Source organism: Telmatherina bonti, assembly GCF_933228915.1.
Source record: "Telmatherina bonti genome assembly, chromosome: 16".
Classification (NCBI taxonomy): Eukaryota; Metazoa; Chordata; class Actinopteri; order Atheriniformes; family Telmatherinidae; genus Telmatherina; species Telmatherina bonti.
In genome coordinates this window covers 35794741-35816798 of record NC_136614.1, presented here as the reverse complement: position 1 = coordinate 35816798, position 22058 = coordinate 35794741, and the positions used below count along the sequence as shown (strand labels likewise).

Here is a 22058-nt window from a genome sequence, read left to right as displayed (position 1 = left end):
GAGATCGTTCCACCATCGTGGAACAACAGAGGAAAAGAGTCTGGCTGGTGGTTTAGTCCCACGTTGTGGTGGTAACACGAGGCATCTTTCACTGGTGGAACGTAGCTGTGGAGAGGGAGTGTAGGGCTGGATTAGGGAGTGAAGGTAGACGGGAGCTGTTTGAGTTATTGTTTTGTAAACCAGAAGCAGAGCTCTGAATCTGATGCTCTCCAACTGTTCCAGACATGTGGAGCATAGAAGCTGAACGCAACTTCTCCACGTCTCCTTCTGACTCTAGAAACTGATTAAAAAACCAGATCCAGATTTGCCTGAGGGGTCTGGTAGGTTCATACTGAGGTCTCTGATGTAGTTTGGTCCATTCAGAGCTTTATAGACCAGGAAGAGAACTTTAAATCCTGTGAAAGACACAGAAGTCCAACAACAAAACACCATTTGGGTTCGGGGGGGGGGGGGGGACCATGCCTCCCAATCACTCCCCTCCAGGTCTCGCTGTCATTGCCCACGTGAGCATTGAAGTCCCCCAGCAGAACAATGAAGTCCCCAGAAGGAGCACCCTCCAGCACTCCCTCCAAGGACTCCAGAAAGGGTGGGTACTCTGAACTACTGTTCGGTGCATAAGCACAGACAACAGTCAGGACCCGTCCCCCCACCCGGAGGCGGAAGGAAACTACCCTTTCATCCACTGGGGTAAACCCCAATGTGCAGGCACCAAGCTGGGGGCTGATGAGAATGCCCACACCTGCTCGCCGCCTCTCACCATGAGCAACTCCAGAGTGGAAGAAGGTCCAGCCCCTCTGGAGGGTTCTGGTTCCAGAGCCCAAGCCATGCGTCGAGGTGAGTCCAACTATATCTAGTCGGAACCGCTCAACCTCGCGCACAAGCTCAGGCTCCTTCCCCACCAGAGAGGTGACGTTCCACGTCCCTAGAGCCAGCTTCTGCAGCCGGGGATCGGACCGCCAGGGTCCCCGCCCCTTGCTGCCGCACCCGACCCCTCCTGCAGATGGTGAGCCCACGGGAGGTGGGGCCATGCCCGGCCACCAGACGCTCGCTCTTGTGCCCCACCCCCAAGACCACCATATGACCACCACATGACCTCCTTATCTGACTCCTGTTCTAATTCCTCCTCTGTCTCCTCCTCGTCTAACTTCTGCTCTGACTCCTCCTTTGACTCCTCTAACTGCTTCTCCAGAAGTGTTCTCCTGCAGCAGTTCAAATAAGTCCTGCTGGCTTCTTTTTATTCATGATGATATGAACGTCAGACATGCAGATGCTTGTAGTGACATCATGATAAACCATGCTGTCACCCAGTCCTACTGTTGCTCCGTCTGCTCCTCGCTCTCCCGTTGCAGTTGGGCTGTTTTAGAGAGTGGTCTCCATCCCACGATAAAAACTGGGATCCACCAAGTCGTGATCAGTTGGATGGTTCTCCCTGTGTTTCTATGGAAACGTGGAGACGAAGACACCCAGTTCACATACAAATTCCACAGTTTTTATTATTTAGATTTTATGTGTGTTTTTCTGAAACCAGACGGGTCTTTTTTATATTTTCATTGTTTTTATCATTTTTAATTTGACTTTTTTTAATACATTTTTACACACACACACACACACACACACACACACAGTCAGTGATGTTATTGTCTGTTTTCTCTACATATGTGCTGTCCAGATTCAGCAGACTCTAAGCTGCTGGATGTGATTCTTTGTGGTCGTCATTGTTTCTCCTGATGTTTCAATGCTTTCCAGAGAACAGTTAGATTTTCGTTGTTCCATCACTGCTGCATAATTTGTAACTGATGTCAGTCACTTCAGTTTAATAAGGATGGGGGGGGGGGCACGCAGCACCCATCTTCATGATGTCACTTCCTGTTCGTTAACAGCATTTAAGTGAAATCTTCAGTCCTGTTCCTGAATCTGTCTGTGATCAACAACAAATCCCAGCTGGTTGTTGTTGATGATTAAACAGATTTAAATAAAAGAAAGTAAAACGTGTTCAATAAAATATTTGTTCATTTGAAGGAAGTTTCATTTTGTCTTTGAAAACACTGAAATGTTCTTCACATGTTCTGTTTTCACCTGAGAACACAAATACACTCATATTGCAATACACCTGCAATATCAGCCTTGTTTTCATCATAACTTCATAATAATAATGATTTTTTTTTCTTTAACCTGTCATGCCAGCATCACAGCATGCAGTATGGCAGTCTGTGCGCCATATTTTTGCTGGACAGATTTGCTCTGTCAAGGGAAACATGTCATATACATGGCTGCCCTTGATATTCTGAATATTTTTCTTATTATTAATGTGAATGTCCATGGGGGCATTCACATTATTGAGATTCTGGTTGGCCATTTTTATTATTATTCCGCCAAACTTTACAGTGCTACTCCTCCTGCGCCGTTCAGGTCACTTCAATCATTCACATCTCAAACCCTGCAGCTCCTTCAGGAGACGTGTGCTATGACTTTTGTAGTTTCAAATCTTTGTAGTTGTTGAGATATTTAACATTTTGCAAAAATGAATTCGGCCTTGGGATTGGATGAAAGTCCTTTCAAACCCACTGTGCATTGGACGTTGCAAAAATTCAGCTCGGTTTTTTGCATAATGAGCTGATTGGTCAGTTTTTTGCATAATGAGCTGAAACGGCTTCAACAGGGTTTCGGAGCTCTGCACCAGTTTGCAGTGTCCGGTTCATCAAGTTCCCATCCCCATTGTCTTTCCTGTTAAATGTTTGGCACGCTGCTCCTCCTACACCGTTTGCCTCACTTCAACCATTCAGATATCAAACTGTTCAGCTCATTCAGGAGATTTGTGCTACAACTTTTGGTCTTTCTAACATTTAAACTCTTTAAGTTATTCAAGTTTTTGTCAATGTATTGAAATCCGTTCCTGTGATTGGATGAAACGGAATTCAGCTCAGTGATTGGTCCATTTTGTGCACCGGTACACATACAAGGCACTGGTTCAAATGCAGCATTTAACATTTAGTTCCATTGTTGTTTGTCAGCTGTTTCTTGTGTGACGGCATGCAGTTCTGCAGGCTGCTCACTGAGAACTATTGATCTCAGCTGCACACTTTAAGCAGCAAAGGAATGTATTTGCAAATGTCATAGTGACAGTTTTTTACAACTGCTTAAGCACGATTTTCAAAAGAGGGCCCGGTTTTGCAAAACTCTACACACAAATAGCACAACCACACACCCTGTTAGAAGAACACCTCAGATCCTTTGCAAAATGAAACACTCTTTACACTACTTTATCAAAATGATGTTTTGTTGCCACATGAAAACACACGTGTCATATGACTAAATTCTGTATGAACCAGTTGCACACTACTGTGCTAAACCTAGAACACTTTTAACAACCCTACTTCTCAATGATTTGAGTATTGAGAATGAAGTACACAAAGAAAGCGCAAATATAAATATTTGCCAAATTCAACAGAATGTTACAGCCTATCTGTAACATTTAAAAATACAGTAAAAAAAAACCCCACATATTTTATGTACAAACATAAAAATGACCACACAAAGTATGGAACTGCCAAAAAAAGAAAAAAATATCAGCAAGCAGAATCAAGTGTTACTAGGGGTCATCTCTTCGCCAAACTGGATCAGGCCACAGAATTTCATTGACATCACATGCAATGTCTTCATTTGCAAGGCAGCGAGGGAAGAACCTTCGCAAATGTCGAATCCATACTTGAATGGCTGTGGCATCAATCTGGTCACAGTCTTCCACCATGACCTGAATGAGGGGCAACTGAATGAGGGGCAACTGAGCCTGGGGTCGTCAATCATATACCTTCCACCGCCATGCCAAGAAGAATTCTTCAATTGGATTCAAGAAAGGAGAATGTGGTGGGAGGTATTGCACAGAAAACTGGGGGTTCTGCTGAAACCAGTTGTTGACCAAAGCACAGCGGTGGAAAGACATATTATCCCAGACGACAATGTATAGCATCTGCTGTGGGCCTATTTGGTTAGCTGTAAGCAAGTTGTGTAACTGGTCCAGAAATGTCAGAATGTGGGGTGTGCTATAAGGTCCCATCTTGGCATGGCGGTGGAGGACCCCATTCTGAGAAATTGCCGCACAGAGGGTGATGTTCCCCCCTTGCTGCCCTGGGACATTGAGTATAGTCCTGTGGCCAATGTTTCTGCCTCTTCTTCTTGCTTTTGTGAGGTCGAAGCCTGCCTCATTGATGTAAATGAATTCATGAGGAATTTCATCAGCATCCATTTGTAAGACTCTCTGAAATACAAAAAATGTGGAGTTCAGCACATGGTCACTGAGTTATAGCTACAGCAGTGTGAAACTGTATGGCTACTTCCTCACACAACACAGGATTTGAACCCCAGTCTTTGGATCAGGGAGCAAGTACTGAGACCACTCAGCTAGAGCTCAGCCTCTGGACAAACAGCCTTCACAATCTTATGAAGTGTTGGAAAGTAAGGTTTACACCTCAAGCCCCAGGCTGCCACAGTCACATCAAAGACCTAAAGTGAACAATACATACCTCCACATATGCATGCTGCTGCTGTTTGACCCTCTCTGAATTCCTCTCAAAAGGCACTCGATACAGTTGTTTCATTTGAATTTGATTTTGCTTGAATCTCTCTGAGCGTTATTGCATTATTGGCTAAGACTATGTTCACAATGGCTCTTTCTTGCTCTGGTGTGAAAATGGCCCCCCTTCCTCCTTGTCGCTCTCGTCCCCTGTACCCTATGTGAAAAGACACACTTGTGAGAAATTGCTCAGGAATGAGTATGTGCAGTGCAGCTATGGTATATATGCAATTCTGTAATTCTGTTGATGGATTTGTTCTTGTCGAAATGTACGGATTACAGATGCCACTGTATATCTGCTCAGATTTGGCTGGACTCTGAGCCCAGCTTCCCTTAGTGTCACTCCATGGTTTACCATATGGTCATCTAATGTTGCCCGGATTTCATTTGAGAGATTTGGTCCTCTCCTTCTTACGGCATGTCTTCCTGCTTAAGGTCTGCCTCTGCCTCTGCATAGTTCAATAAATGGGCATTCACATTTGCTATTATTTCAATAATAGCTGGTTCTAGTTATTATTATATATTATTCTGCCAAATTTTGCCGTGCTACTACTCCTGCACCGTTCAAGTCACTTCAATCATTCAGATCTTAAACTGTGCAGCTCCTTCAGGACATGTGCTACGATTTTTTTTTATTTTAAATCTTTGTAGTTTTTGAGATATTTAGCATTTTGTAAAAACTAAATTCAGCCTTGTGATTGGATGAAAGTCCTTCGAACCGAATCCAAATTAGACGTTGAAAAAATTCAGCTCGGCAATTGGTTGGTTTTTGCATAATGAGCTGAAAACAGCTTCAACAGGGGTTCGGAGCACTGCACCGGTTTGCAGTGTCCAGTTTGTCTCGGTCCCGGTCTCCATTGTCTTTCTTGCAAAATGTTTGAAATGCTACTGCTCCTACACTGTTTGTCTCACTTCAACCATTCAAGTATCAAACTCTTCATCCCATTCAGGAGATATGATCTATGACTTTTGGTCTTTGTAACATTTAGACTTTTTTTTCTTCAGCTTCAAACTTTGCACTTAAAGTATGGCCGGTCTGTACATATATGTTACAATTAGTGCAATGTCTGTCCTCAAAAGTTGCACCCTTAATACAAAGTGTTTCTTTGAAGTAAAAAATAAACCGTGCAAAAATGACAATTCAATAATAAATTGATGTTAAAATGCTTTGAATGAAACAAAGTTTTCTTTCCTGTGCAAAATGCTATTCCTCCTTCACCTTTTGCCTGACTTCAACCATTCAAACATCAAACTCTTCAGCTCATTCAGGAGATATTGCTATGACTTTTGGTCTTTGTAACATTTAAACTTTTTAAGGTATTGAAGTTTTTGTCAATTTTTCAAATCTGTTTCTGTGATTGTCTGTTTCTAGAAGTTGAAAACCCAATACAAAGTGCATTTTTCAAGTAACAAAATAAACTGTGCATAAATGACTGTCCTATGTAAAATACTTACTGTGACAATGCTTCAAATGAAACAATGTTGCTCACGTAGAACAATGAAGGCCACAGCTGTGATTGTTTAGTGGATAAATGAATTACCTTGTATTCAGAAGGTTATGGGTTCAAACCCAGGTACTGGATCTTGATAATCTTGCCAAATGGTTGTACTTCTTGTAACACTTATGCTGACAAAAACTAATTTCATTATCTTGTGTGCTACTTCACACATTTAAATCTTTTGCCGATTCCACACTGCAGGAAGTTTATACCATTCCAATGGTAAAACATTTTTACGCTTCTGCAAGCTACAACAGAAAGCTGTGCTGGTGTAGTGGTTAAAGAAATGGCTCTCATTCAGATGTTCATGGGTTTGAATCCCAGTGTGTTACTATAATAAATTAAGTTGGATAGTTGTGGTGCTTCTCCAAAAGGTTATGCAATTGCATAAAAGAGCATTTGCTCTTTTTTTTTTTTCAAGAGAAAAGAAAGAAGGGGAAACAGTGTGTCTAATCTGCTAAAACTGAAATGAAAAACACATTATCAATCCCCAAAGGGAAATTCAATATTGTAGTATATAATAAAAACACAGTATTTGCAAAAACAGTAAAAAACTACAACAGTATTACAGTACAACAAGATATACAAAGTGGAATAATAACAATATGCAAAAAGAAATCGACGCACACACACAACCGTTATCAGACATGCCTGCAGAGAGACTTAACAGATAAACATCTGCAATAGTTAGTAGGAAGTAGTTGGAAAGATGAACACTTTTGTGGGCATGTACATGTGAATGTGCAACCTGTGGTCATGCCATCAAGGATCAACTGAGTGCTACCATGGCCTGAAGCATCAGGCAGGAACCCAAGACCCCAGGGCCTAGCAGGCCATTCCCGACTCCCGGCCAGGCACCAACCCCGCCCCCCCAACCACCTGCCTGTGTCGTGTGTGCATGGGTGAGTCATGATTGTAGTGTAATTAAAAATAAAAGCAGTATTATTAGTAGTGTTAGTACTAGTTGTAGTTGTAACAGTATTAGAAGAAGAAGTAGTAGTATTAGTAGTGGTAGTAGGAATTATAGTAGTAGTAGGAGCAGTTGTAACAGTAGTAGTGTAAGTAGTAGTAGAGGTAATTGTAGCAGTTTTAATAGTAGTAGTGTAAAAGTAGCAGTAGTAGTTGTAGCAGTACTACTAGTAGTAGTTGAAGCAGTAGCAGTTGTAGTTGTAGCAGTAGTAGTAGAAATAGTAGTAGTGGTATTATTAGTTGTAGCAGTAATAGCAGCAGCAGTAGTAGTTGTAGCAGCAGAAGTAGAAGCAATAGTAGTCGTTGTAGCTGTAGTAGTAGTTGTAGGAGTATTAGTAGTAGTAGTTGTAACAGTAGTAGTATAAGTAATAGTAGAGGTAGTTGGAGCAGTAGCAGCAGTATTTAGGTTGAGGTAAACTTTATTAATCCCCGAGGGGGAATTCAGGTTCAGGAACAACTTGTCCTATAACATTATACACAGGTCACAGGTCTGAGTGCCGACCCTGGATAGGGCGCACCGCACACTCCGTACCAAGCCAGCACAAGATGACCTGCCACAAAGGGCATTTATGGTAAAATGTCACTATTTTACAGAGAAGGAACTACTTCTCAAAAAGGCAGCTGAGGCGGGGGTGATTACAACCACAGATGGTGATCGTATCTGCATACTACCAGACTTGACCCAGGCTGTGAGTAAACAGCGCGCCACGTTTACCGAGGTGAGGAATCTGCTTCGGAGCAGCAGCGGAGTTCGCTCCGACCTGAGGTACCCAGCAACACTGAGGATTACTACAGCAGATGGTCAAGAGATGACATTCAAGGACCCAAAATGGCCAAAAGAGTTTGTCATAAAGGTAGAGTATGTAAGATTTTCAATATTTTCAAAATAAATTAACTAAAAAAATAACTACAATCGTAATTAGATAGTTTTTTTTAAACATGTAGGTTCCAGTCTGTCATATTTGATGCGTTATTAAATGACAAGTTTAATTAATGACAAAGACCCTTCTTCAATGTTTGCCTACCAGTAAAATTTGCCTACCTTTAAATGCCGGCATGCACTAATCGCATATCCTATACTGTCCAATGTTCATTTCACCCCGTCTCTGATAGATCCATCTTTTCAACAGTGGCACAGGAGAGGAATCAGATGTGTAAAGTACCTTTTTATGGGAGGCTGATTCATAACTTTTGATCTGTTCAAAAGGGACTTTGGTGTACCACAAGCTGACTTCTTTTGGTATCTCCAAGTACGCAGTTCTGTAAAAGCAAATTTTTCATTAACATTGCCTCAAGAAACATGGCTTGATTAATGCTTGGACATGAATGGTAACGGCTCCCGCCAGGCATGATGTGGGTATAATCGTGTCCAGATTGGAGGGTGATTCCTCAGGACTGAACTGACGTGAGAGGGCATCTGGTTTAGTCTTGTTGGACCCTGGTCTGTAAGTAATGACAAAGTTAAATCTTCCAAAGAATAAGGCCCACCGGGCCTGACGAGAGTTAAGTCTTTTAGCAGTCTGGATGTACTCCAAATTTCGATGATCTGTCCAGACGATAAAAGGCAGTTCAGTTCCCTCCAACCAGTGCCTCCACTCCTCCAATGCCAACTTTACAGCCAACAATTCACAATCCCCAACGTTGTAGTTTCTTTCTGCTGGTGATAAGCGTCTTGAGAAGAAAGCGCAAGGATGGAGCTGACTCGTCTGGGCTGACCTCTGTGAAAGAACTGCGCCGACCCCAACATCAGAAGCGTCAACCTCCACAATGAACTGTCTGGTGGGATCAGGCTGGTGGAGGACAGGAGCAGAGGTGAAGCTTGCCTTCAGTCTCTGAAAAGCACCTTCAGCATCCTCTGACCAAACAAAGGGAACCTTCGAGAAAGTGAGACGGGTAAGGGGCGCAACAACGTGACTAAAGTTCTTAATGAACCGCCTGTAGAAATTGGCAAATCCAATAAAACGTTGTAGTTGTCTAACAGAATCAGGTCTTGGCCAGCTGGCTACAGCCCTCACCTTCTCAGGATCTGTTTTCATCTGCCCACGTGCAAAGATGTATCCCAAAAAAGTCACCAACTCCGCATGAAACTCGCACTTCTCGGCTTTCACAAACAGTTTGTTCTCCAACAACCGTTGGAGAACCTGACGAACATGGCAAACATGTTCCTCATGGTTTCTTGAGAAAATTAAAATGTCGTCCAAGTACACAAAAACAAAGCGATTCAGGAAATCTCGCAAAACATCATTGACCAAAGCTTGGAAAACTGCAGGAGCATTGGTAAGACCAAAGGGCATGACCAAATATTCAAAGTGTCCCATCGGTGTGTTGAAGGCAGTTTTCCACTCGTCACCCTCCTTGATGCGAATCAAATGGTATGCATTCCTTAAATCCAATTTGGTGAAGATGGTGGAGTCCCGAAGTGCATCAAAAGCAACACAAATGTGACCCAACTGGCCACAATAGAAGCACTCACCAGCCTGCCTTCTCCTAGTTCGTTCTGCTTGGGTCAGATGTGCTCTTCCCAATTGCATGGGCTCCTCAATAGTTTGATTAGAGGGTTGAGTCTGTAAGGAAGGAGATATATTAGTGGCAGCAGTCCGAAGGGTTGAGGAAATCGCTCTCCTTTCTCTCCGTCTTTCTCGTAGCCTATTATCCACTGTGATGGCAAGAGAAATTAAAACATCCAGTGAAGTGGGAAGATCACATGTAGCCAGTTCATCTTTAACTGCATCGTTCAAACTGTTAAGAAAATGATCTTGTAATGCCTCGTTGTTCCAGCTGGCGTCTGCCGCCAAAGTCCGGAACTCAACAGTAAATTCAACTTAAACCACCCTGATGAATTGAGAGTAGTCGTTTGGCTGAATCTCGGCCTCTCACAGGGTTGTCAAATACCTTCCTCATTTCTTCCAGGAATCCATCGAGAGAAAAAGAACTTATTGGTCAGCTCCCTAGTACAGCTTCTGCCCAGGAAAGGGCTCTGTCACTCAAAAATTCGACTATATAAGAAATCTTGGCCTGGTCAGACAAGAAGGTTAATAGTTTCTGTTCAAAAACCAAAGAACATTGCAATAAAAAACCTCTACATTTCCCCAATTCTCCAGAGTATGGCTTGGAATCAGGAACATGACCCTCTCGACTGGGCAGGGGAGCAGGTGGCACTGAGGCAACAGCAGAGGTGCAGAACTGAGGAAATTGAAGGCTGAGAGCATAAATTAAGCAAGGCTGCCACCCTGTCACTTAGCTCAGCCATTTTGTTTTGCATGGACTGCTGACTTTGTCCAAGGGTATTCAACATCTGTGAATGTTGTCCAAGCAAATTACCTTGGCTGGCAACAGCATGTAAAAGATCTGTGGAGCTGGGTTCCGCTTTCCGGTCAGCTGGGTCCATGTTGGCCAGATCGTTCCGTCACATGTGCAGGGTTTTGGACCCAAAGAGCAGACAGGGAATGTTGGGCTGAGCACCAACTTTATTGTGAGCAGGTGAGATTCAGGGAGCTGATGGAGTTGCAGGCCGGCTGGCAGGTGAATGGATGTTTGGGAGTTCAGGTGGATCCGGGTGTGGCGCAAGACTGGTTGCTGAGTGGGTTCCAAGAGATTGAAGATGGCGATGGAATCAGACTGGATACTTCTAGGAGGACAAAGAATCATTAGACATGAGATAAGCGTTTACATAACCTTAAGAATTCTAGAGACCAGATACCACTAGTTCGTAGTACAATCTGGCGTTGACTGCTGGATGGACTCTGAGGGATATACTGCTGTGTGATGGGTTGATGAATGACAGCTGTGATGGGTTGATGAATGACAGCTATGATGGGTTGATGAATGACAGCTATGATGGGTTGATGAATGACAGCTGTGACGTAGGAATCTGAAAGAGAACCCCCCCACACACAGAGTCTGAAGACCTATGACACTATGGGAAACCTTTACAGATAGAGCTTGGCAGGAGGCAGTCACAATAATTCATTCTTCTTCAATATGCATTAGATATGGTCTACTACACTTTCAGGTATTACAAAGACTGCATTTATCTCCAAGTAGAATAGGTAAAATGTACCCTGGTTCAGACTCATTTTGTCTCAGGTGCAGACGTGGCCCTGCTGACCTCAGTCACATGTTTTGGCTTTGCCCTAAACTTTACACATTCTGTCAGGCCATCTTTAAGACAATATCATTTATGTGTAAGAGGAATATTGAACCATGTTCTATAACTGCTCTATTTGGGGTTGGCCCTCCAGGTACACCAATTACTACGCACCAAACCGATGTAATAGCATTCATTACACTACTTGCAAGATGCTTAATACTGCTCAACTGGAAAAAAGCCGCTCCCCCGTCTCATAAGCGATGGATAGAAGATGTTATGTCACACTTGAAGCTCGAGCATTTGAAACATACTGTCAATGACTATTCATAAATACATTGTGACGTGGCAGCCATTTCTGTTGTATTTTGAGACTGAATTTAACAGATTAAGTGATTCCACCTTGTGTCCTAGCTGCGGTGTCCTCGCAGAGGAACCAATAACTGCCATGAAGGAGGAGGTGCAGGAGATGGAGAGAAATAAACACCACCCTGACAGAAACCACACTAAAGATAAACTTGTGAATAATTGAGAATTCTCCACCTCTGATGTGTTGCATCACTTCTAGACGTAAAGTAGCAGCGTTTGGTTCCAACGTGAGAGGATGATTGACAACACAATCATTCAGATTGGATGATTGTTCAGGTGAACGCAGGTGAAGCGCTGACGCCATTTAGTAGCATGTTATGTAGCGTCTCCACTATCTGCACACATCTGCAGCTGTACAACAGGTTTCCTCCTGGGCATGGAGGCACCTCCACCTGCCTCCATCTGCCCGATGGCCGCTACACCACGTCTGGCTGTGGAGAACATCGTTCTGTTCCTCTGCTCTGGGTTGGGAAAAGGAGCGGATCCGACCTGTCAGTCCCTTCCCTTTGGAAGGTGCCGGACTGGAGTCCAGAGTCTCCAAGGCTCATCCGCAGGGACAGATAAGCCACTGTACGCCTTTACGCATTTGGGTGGATTTTATATCCAACCATCCCTTCATGTTCTGTATCTGCAGGTGGAGGAAACACCCTGATCAGCCTGATGATGGGCGACACGTCATTTTAATACAATTACTCATTTAGACCTTTATTATTATGGTTTCTGTATGACTTAACTGTGTGAAATGGTTTTTATAACATGTAAAACTACTTCGTTTCAGGACAGAATTCAGCGGTTGATGTTTGTGGTGGTGTAACAATATAAAAGGTGCATTTTCTTTTTTTTTTTTCTTTATTCTTTGCACATGCTGTTAATGTATAACATTTTGTGTGAAAGTTTATATTTGATTTTGAACAAATGTTTCAAATTTCACACAATTTCCTTGGTTTTATTTTCTGCCTTTGATGTCACCGTTTCCAGATGTTGTGCGTACGCCAGGGTCAGAGTTGGCGTGGAGGTCAGGATGTTTTACCGCCAAGTCGTGTTTTGACAAATCCCAAAAGTTGACTATAATTGGCATACACCGGGTTTTGTGCGACAGCTTCGTAAATAAGGCTCCTGATCTTTTTTCAGTCAAATAGTAAGGTGTTTGACTTGTTGTTTGTGTTCTGAGTCAAAAGGATTGAACTGAATCTGATCACATTAAAACGAACTAGAGAAGACAAACTACATGTTGCAATAACCTTCTGCACAACAGGCTTTCATTAAAGATTTTATTACAAACGTTCAGTTTGAAACCATATTTTAGTTAGACATTGCAGGTGTAACGGCCCTTGAATGGTTGCTGACAGACAATAACATCACACCAAGGATCAGGATCTGCACATTTATTCTGTGAATAACATGAAAGGGCACAGTTGAGACACGGACAACGGCACAGTCTCTCTCTCAGTGGGAACGTGGGAAAATCCCCAGCACATTTAGTCACATTAAACTCATTAACTCATTAAAAAAAACTAAAAGAGTAGCAGTAATATATTCACTTTCTTAAGGCGTCTAAGCCAAAGCAAAACATTTTTTGACCGTTAGCTTGTTAAAGAGAGAGACAACACTGAAACGCGTCTTACCCATACAAAAGTTTCCCAGCTGCAAAATGTCACACATGCAGCTGTGGTGCACCACTAATTACAGCCCCCCTCACAACAACAGGCTACTAGGAACTTTGATAACAATGTTTGATAGATGACCTGACAAATATTTAAAAAAAAACAGCCATTTGACAGTAAAGTATGACAGGTTTGAAGAATGTTCATAATAACTGATTAACATTAAGAAATGTTCATCTTTTCTTTAAAAAAGCATTTTTACTCAGCTACACAGGTAGACCATGCATGAGGTGGGCATGGAGGACTACAATCTTGAAAATGTGGCTATCATATCATATGGTAAAACCAAACAAAAAAAAATGAGTATGCAGTGTTTTCAAGTAACCCATGAGGTCTGCGTGAGCACATGGAGGTGCATGTTCCTTCCAGTGAATGAGTAAAAGCACTTTTACAGGCACTTTGGTGCATTTTAAAAAAGTTTTTACTACAAATTAAACAGTTGGGGTTGTTTCTCCTGGTTTTTCCATTTACTTTGGTAACCTTAATTAATTTTTTTCCATTAATGCGACACCTGGGTCTTTTTTCATGCTGTTCTTTTAAAACTGATACAACTTAAAAGCATTTCAAATATAGGACTATACTTCATTATAGTATTTTTGGCCCAGTACTCTCCAACAGTTTGTGTCACTGATCTGGATAAACTAAGCACAGAAAGTGAGTAAATGAGTGTTTGATGGGTTATTTCTTTGTTTATGATGATAATAATTATTAGGAATGAATATGGTACTGTTGGTAAAGTTTGTTTATTTCCATTTCTATTGAAGTCACAGCTGTCAGGAAAATGAATTTGTGGGATGATAGGTGAGTATGTGGAGGTATCAGAGTACAGCTTTACATAGTGCTGAGGCCCCTGTTTGTAAATGAAGAGTTAATTATACATTTTGTTCAGACTTAAATATTGCACATAAATTAATGACACCAGACAAGAATCAGGAGCAGAGTAAGTTATTAAGACAGAAGATTTGGCACATTTTCCACAGCCACCATCCACATACTCAACTTTGCTGTGCATCTTTCAGATGAGTTTCCCTGACAAATGTGGCCCTGTTTAAAAGGAAAATAAAGACTTTCCAACTACAAAAGGACAGTTGGAAATATAGTAGTAGTTGATGATCCAAGTTGGAAAAAAAAAAAAAAGCATCGTTATGAAAACAAAACAATCCACCACGCATTGTTTTAAATAAGTTTTGTTCTCAGTTTTAAGTTCAACTATGATGTTTGTCTTTTGCATAATTTTTTAGTTTTGCTTTTGTGATGTGTCCAGATTTCAGTAACCAGTTCTGGCTAGTACGTTATACTTTTACTGATAAATTCATCTTCCTAGCTGAGGTTGTAAAAAAAGAAAAAAAGAAATCCTCCATAAATGTATACCTTAATTGTCTGTGTAGGTATTTACCAATAAACCAGGACATCATGTTTTGTTTAATGCAGTGATGGCAAACCCTGGTCCTCGAGAACCACAGTCCTATATGTTTTCTATGTGTCCCTCCTCTCACACACATGATTAAAATCAAATTGATTCAACATCCTATCCAGTTCTGAAGGTGATTCATCAATTTAAACCAGGTGTGATAGAGCAAGGACACCTGAAGATCTTGCAGGATGAGGACCAAGGTTCCTTACCGCTGGTTTAACTTAAGGTGTTCTTTGTTTGCTTTGCAAACATGGCTACTGAAAATTATTAAAATAAAAGTTAAAGAAAGAAAAAACACTCGATTGCAACTGAAACTAAAACATATTTATACAAAAACTGATACTAACAGGCAGAATTATGCAGGTTATCCTATCATTTGCATTGATTTCTTCTTCATGTCATTTGGCATTTTTAAACAAAACAGCAACGTTTCACATGTGATGCGGTCACACAGGATATTCATGGCTATTCCACATACAAATTCCCCTTTAAAACATATACTTTGTATAAAAAAGTACATATATATATATATATATATATATATATATATATATATATATATATATATATATATATATAACCTGTCTATCCACTCAGCATTGGTGAGTAGCGAAAATAATCATTTACAAAACTTTATAATGTAACCTCAATTACACTTTACTTAAAAAGTCAAATGACATGCAGTGGAATATTCATGAGAACATTTAAAATAGAGAAAACGAAAATGTAATACTTTATATGGTAGAGTAGAAATTTGTGAGAAACACCTAGAAGAATATCCATGTAACACACAGGCAGAAACACAAGATCATTTTGTGGGAAGAGCAGCATCAAGCCATGAATCCTGGTTATATTCCTCCTGCACTTGGTTATTACACCTGCCTCGTGCAAGACAAAAACCTTTTATTCAGTAGTTTTGTCTTGAAAGGCAACTGGCCATCAGTTTTGGAAGAGTATATTTGCACAGTAAGACTGATGTCTTAAACGGTACTTTCTAACACCCAGTCAGCACTGTCTACCTTCCCCCTGCTCCCACATGTACCCTTTTTCTCCTCAGACTGCAGTTGCATGCCATTTGCAGATAGTCTCCTCTTTGTCCAGACGTGGCTGATTCTACAAGGTTTGCTAGGAAGGTGAGAAGCACTATCCATTGTGTCTCCTAAGTCAAATGACTGGCTCCTCTTTGGCTTGTAATTAAGCGGCAGCATGAGAAGCCGACTAAGGCTGTAGTCGATTGTCTGACTCAGCTTTGTCGTCATTGTGGTACTGCTGAATGCTACTGGGTCACAGCCCTGTGCCCCTCGCAGGTGATCCAGGTTGGACAGGGGTTTGGCAGGAGTTGATCTTAAAATGTTGGTAAGTGTGCTGTTTGGGCGGCATGATCCACCAGCAATGGAGTTTGAAGAAGAAGAACAGGAAGAAGAGGTGAGGCTGCTCTGGAGGGAGTCACGCTTGAACTCCATCACCTCCTCCTGCAGAGTCATGTTGACCTCCGGCTCAGTTCGATGCTGAGACAGAGGCCAGAGCATACGAAGTCGGTCCACATTGATCTGAGAAATTGTTTCTCCAAGGATGCTCAACTTTCCTGAAGATGGTTCAATATCGGTAGCCTTGTGGTGTACTATGATGACAACAATGAACACTAGCAGGAAGGTCACAGTGATGCCCCCCGCCACCAGGATCACGCTGCCCCCTAGCAGTTTGCTGGACAGAGACTGGCACTGAAGATATCTATCCTGGGTGAAGAAATGTGTGCAGCCCACCATATTGGTGGCTGTGAGTGTGCTGGTAGTGTCATCCCAGGTGGCAAGCAGGCACAGATCATAGCGGGTTCCCGACACCAGATTTGTCAACAAGAAAGTATTCCTTGAGGCTGGAACCATCCTTTAAAACAGACAAATAGACAATAAGTTATATACAATAAAAAATGAACACTGGACCTTGTTTAACAACTTCTGATGAATCTTCTAAAAAAACTTAACTTGAACTTAAATTTTTTTTTTTTACAAAAACTGCTGTCAGTCTCATAGTACCAGTCAAAATTTTGGACACACTTTGTTATTGGTTTTAATCGGAAAGTGGTGAATAGCGTTTTTGTAGGACCATAAAAGCTCCTGATGTATACACACACACACACACACACACACACACAGAAACCAGTTTGTCCCTTATTTTAAAAGTAATAACCTGGTTATAAATAATCACACAGTGAGGTTCAATCACTTCAGGTAGTTGCTTTATAAAGACCAGATAATAACTTATATTCATGAACATGGAAAACAACCCTGCAGTCTGGTCACATGATCAACATCCTCCTGGTGTAGTGGAAAAAGAAGGAGTGATGTACTGCAGAATAAATGCTCATTCCACCTTAAATATGGAACCTCTTAAAGTTTGTAAAGTCAATAACCTCCTAATGCATCTAAATACATTCAGAATCTTTCAACACAGATGGAGCGAGTGGATCTGATTGAAGGTTGATCAGCTGGGTTACTAACCAGGAGGTCCGTATGTTAACTAGGAGGTCAGTGTTTAACAGGCAGACGCTTTTATCCAAAGCAACCTACATGTGATCAATTAACCATAGGAATTAACCTAACAAGCAAGTCTTGTCGGTGGGATGAAGACGAGTACCCAGAGAGAACCCACACATACACAAGGAGAACATGTGAACTCCACACAGTTTAAACCAGTGACCTTCTTGCAGTGAGGCTCCAGGACTAACCACTATGGCACCATCCTGTTTCAGTATGTCATTATCCAGGAGGTCCAGAGGGTTTGCCATGTTGCTAGCCAGGAAGTCAGTAGCATTATCACCCAGGAAGTAAGCTGTGTTATGAACTGGGTAGTCAGGTCATGACCTTGATATCCTAATAAAACTAAACCATATCATAAAAAGACAGTGTGATTGTAAATTTAATTTTAATGTAATTGCTGAAGATCACATCCACCAGGTGGATCAGTAAGTCACAGGTCACTTGGAGATTTATCTGACTTGTTCTTAAATTAATTGACAAAATTGTATTATTTTCCCTAACGGAGATTACTACAGGACACGGTTGCAGTGTTAGATATTCTGGATGTCCCGAAACATTACAGAAAGTTCCACTCCTTTACAGCAGAGGGCGCATACTGTATGTGGGTATGTACTGACACGGAGTAGGGAGGAGAATAATAAAGAGTGGAAGTATGGCTGAACAGTGGCCGTGTTTATTTATCAAACTCATGTGAGTGCACAAAATATTACAGTGTCAGAAATCTAAAGCATCTGTAGCAGATGTTCTCCGGGCCGCTGCATGACAAGGGCAAGGAAACCCATTCTAGCTACCGTCTCTTGTTGCGAGGTGAAAGAGGCAGATATGTCTATAAAAAGTAGAACCTGACAGCGGAGGAGGAAAAGAAGCTGCAGACATATCACAAGTTTTAACAATGTATAATGATGAAAACAAACTATTTTTGCCAGATACGAAATTTAATGAGACTGCAGGGGGACTCTATGCATTTTGTGACAAAGCTAAAGCTACTAATGCAGCAGTGCGACTATGCTAACAGTGATCAAATGACAAGACTGTGTTCACCAAACACAACCTAGGACGTTACGTGACATTGTAACAGACATGAATGATGTTATATTACAGGTGTAGTGATTTGAATACTATTCCAAACCTTGTTTAATTAAAACAGGAACACCAAGGATCAGCGATACTCTGGTCATGTCTGTCTTTGCAGTGCATTGATTTGGTAATGTGTGCTGAAGTCAAGTCTTGATGATAAAATATGTATAAAACACCCCCGCATGTTCTCAACCTAAGTACACAGAATTTACATCAGATTCACTAAGAATTTATGCAGAAAAGCAGCATTAATTTCTGTCCGATCATTTATGTTAACGGTTTGCCATATATGTGCATCATCGTAACGGGACAAGGTAACGAGCATGCGCAGAATGACCTGAATTGAAAAAGAGCAGATTTAACCTTTATATGACAAAGGAATCTGTTCAGATTTAAAGTATAAATATATATATATATATATATATATATATATATATATATATATATATATATATATATATATATATATATAAATTTATATATATATATATATATATATATATATATATATATATATATATATATATATATATATATATACATATATATATATATATATATATATACATATATATATATATATATATACATATATATATATACATATATATATACATATATATATATACATATATATATATATATATATATATATATATATATATATATATATATATATATATATGCCCAGCCCTGGTATGCCGGGTGGTGCTGGCCTGTGGTAGTTTTGCTCTGGGTGGGCTGGTCCCACTCTGTCCTGGTCAGGGCTCTTCTGGGGGGGATGGGGATTCCTCGGACCCATGTGGTGCTGGCTCTCCATGCGCCATCCGTCCGTCCATCAGTTAATCACTATTTATATAATCTAGCAGGGATCATCAACTCTGAGATCTTGGGCTATTCTTCTGCAGATTTTCTGCTTCAAAACATCTCACTCAACTTAATGAACCATTGTGCAGAACTTGGAAAGCTGTTGGAGAACTATTTAATTTGAATCAGGTTTTTAGCAAAGGTCAACATTTAAAACCTGCAGAATAGCAGCCTAAGAGCTCCAGATTTGGTAATTCATGTTCATAGACTGCACCAACATCACTTGAAAACAAAACAAAATATTTACCTGTAGATTAGAACCTTGTCATCAGAGCAATTATACTGGAGCTGGTACATTTTCACCTTTGGGGCTGACTCTCTCATTGTCCACTTGACCAACGCTGTAGTAGTTTTCACGTCTGAGACAGACACTGTCCTCTCTGGTTGGCCTTGTGAAGTCTTGCTAATTCTTACAGTACCTGCAATGTCAGATAGATGGGTATTGAGTTGTTCTGGTCTCCCACTGCCATTGTTTAGATGAGGGAGATATATGATGGACACCTCCACAGAGGCACTGGACTCCCCAGCAACATTGGAAGCAATGCAAGTGAAGGTGCCATAGTCCTTGGAGGTGGCAATGTTGATAATCAGAGTTCCATTGCTGAAAACTGTGATTTGGGAAGAGTTGCCAAGCAGTCGGTCATCAGGTGACACCCAGTGGATGGTTGGGCTAGGGTCTCCAATTGCTTCACAACTTAAACTTGCCATCTGTCCTTCTAAAACAAGCATCCTGTGTGTATGCTTTGTAATACGAGGTGGTTGACAAACAAAGTCCTCTTCCTTTACGTACCAAAAATAAAGACCCTTCAGGGCAGGTGGGGAAGCACAAGTCTCCAGTTCATTTTGTCTGTCAAGCCTACGCAGCCACAGCATCTCACAGTTACAGTGCAGTGGGTTCCCACCAAGGCTCAGGGACAGCTGAGGAGCATACAGTGCAGTAAGGAAAACTGGATCCTGTGCTCGGGCAAAGGCTGAATCTGGGGGAAGCTTCTGCAAGTTATTTGATGCCAAATCAAGTCTTGTCAACTTTTCCAGGTTTGCAAAGGTACCCTCTGGAATAAATTTTAAAAGATTGTGGTCCAAGCTAAGCTGGTGCAGATTAATCATTTGTTGGACTGAGTCCCAGGGGAAAAACATCAAATTGTTATAGGAAAGGTCTAAATCCTCCAAAGCAAGCGCCAGGTCTTCAAAGGCCTTGTCATGGATGTGTCTCAACTGGTTGTTGTTTATAATCAGATGCTGTAGGTTAACCAAGCCTCGCAAGTCATCAGGCCCTAGCTCTATTAAGCGGTTGTTGTCAAGATGAATTGAGTGAAGCAATTCCAGGTCAATAAACGAAAAGGGCTGAATGTAGCTGATAGTGTTCCTTGAGAGGGTCAGGTCCACTAAATCACTCATGTTGGCAAAGTCCTGCTGCGTGATGCAGCGGATGTAGTTGCCTCCCAGCCGTAGCTCCACTGTGCTGGGGTCAATGTCTGAAGGCACAAAAAGAAGACCTCTGGAGGGACACAAGGTCCCCAGGGATTCCGAAAGATTACGGCATTCACAGTACTTGGGACACTTGTGGGCGATTATCACCGTTGCTCCCACGACCAGCAGACAGCTGATGATGTGGTCCATGTAGAGATGTGGTCCATGTAGAGTCCTACATATAAATCTAGGCAGTAAACAAAGTTAAAAAATAGATTGGTTGTGGTAGTTACTGAAAAACGTAACTAGTTACAGTTACTAGTTATTTGAATTAAAAATTAACTCAGTTAGTTTGTTGACTGCTTACAACAAAAACTAAAGTATTGCTGTTAAAAGTAACACTGCCCTCACATTGCTCAAACTTCCTACCTGCTCCTCTGCTCTTCTCAGTGTTGTCTGCTTCTCATATGAAGACTACTGCCCAGAGGTCAAGTGTCGTACCCTGCCGAAGGGTCAAGTGTCATACCAAGGCAGAGAGCTCAAGTGTCCGTACCCCTGCCCAGAGGGCATGTTGTACCCAGGCCGAGCGGTCAAATGTTGTACCCCTGCCAAGAATGGGTGTTGTACTCCTGCCGAGAGGTAAAGTGTTGTACCAAGGTCGAGAGGTCAACTTATCGTACCCCTGCCTAGAGGTCAAGTGTCGTACCCCTGCTGAGAGGTCAAGTGTCGTACCCCTGCTGAGAGGTCAAGTGTCGTACCCCTGCTGAGAGGGCAAGTGTCGTACCCCTGCCTAGAGGTCAAGTGTCGTACCCCTGCTGAGAGGTCAAGTGTCGTACCCCTGCCTAGAGGTCAAGTGTTGTACCCCTGCTGAGAGGGCAAGTGTCGTACCCCTGCCTAGAGGTCAAGTGTTGTACCCCTGCTGAGAGGGCAAGTGTCGTACCCCTGCCGAGAGGGCAAGTGTCGTACCCCTGCCGAAAGGTCAAGTGACGTACCCCTGCCGAGAGGGCAAGTGTCGTACCCCTGCCTAGAGGTCAAGTGACGTACCCCTGCCCAGAGGTCAAGTGTCGTACCCCTGCTGAGAGGGCAAGTGTCGTACCCCTGCTGAGAGGGCAAGTGTCGTACCCCTGCCGAAAGGTCAAGTGACGTACCCCTGCCGAAAGGTCAAGTGTCGTACCCCTGCCTAGAGGTCAAGTGTCGTACCCCTGCCTAGAGGTCAAGTGTCGTACCCCTGCTGAGAGGGCAAGTGTCGTACCCCTGCTGAGAGGTCAAGTGACGTACCCCTGCCGAAAGGTCAAGTGACGTACCCCTGCCGAAAGGTCAAGTGTCGTACCCCTGCCTAGAGGTCAAGTATCGTACCCCTGCCGAAAGGTCAAGTGTCGTACCCCTGCCGAAAGGTCAAGTGACGTACCCCTGCTGAAAGGTCAAGTGTCGTACCCCTGCCTAGAGGTCAAGTGTCGTACCCCTGCCTAGAGGTCAAGTGTCGTACCCCTGCCGAAAGGTCAAGTGACGTACCCCTGCCTAGAGGTCAAGTGTCGTACCCCTGCCTAGAGGTCAAGTGTCGTACCCCTGCTGAGAGGTCAAGTGTCGTACCCCTG

The 22058-nt window shown here is 42.3% G+C and overlaps 1 protein-coding gene across 1 annotated transcript; it reads right to left on the bottom strand.

Annotated features, from left to right (window-relative positions):
* Positions 1 to 4655: 4655 nt before the first annotated feature.
* On the bottom strand, positions 4656 to 20673 carry LOC306767264 (leucine-rich repeat and fibronectin type-III domain-containing protein 2-like; the record flags this gene model as incomplete). The annotated part of the gene is made up of 6 exons (XM_079255185.1): positions 4656 to 4727; positions 7754 to 7827; positions 8741 to 8912; positions 9054 to 9602; positions 15592 to 16456; positions 19301 to 20673. The coding sequence occupies 6 exons, from the start codon at positions 20671 to 20673 to the stop codon at positions 4656 to 4658; spliced, it is 3105 nt and encodes a 1034-aa protein (XP_079111311.1).
* Positions 20674 to 22058: the final 1385 nt, after the last annotated feature.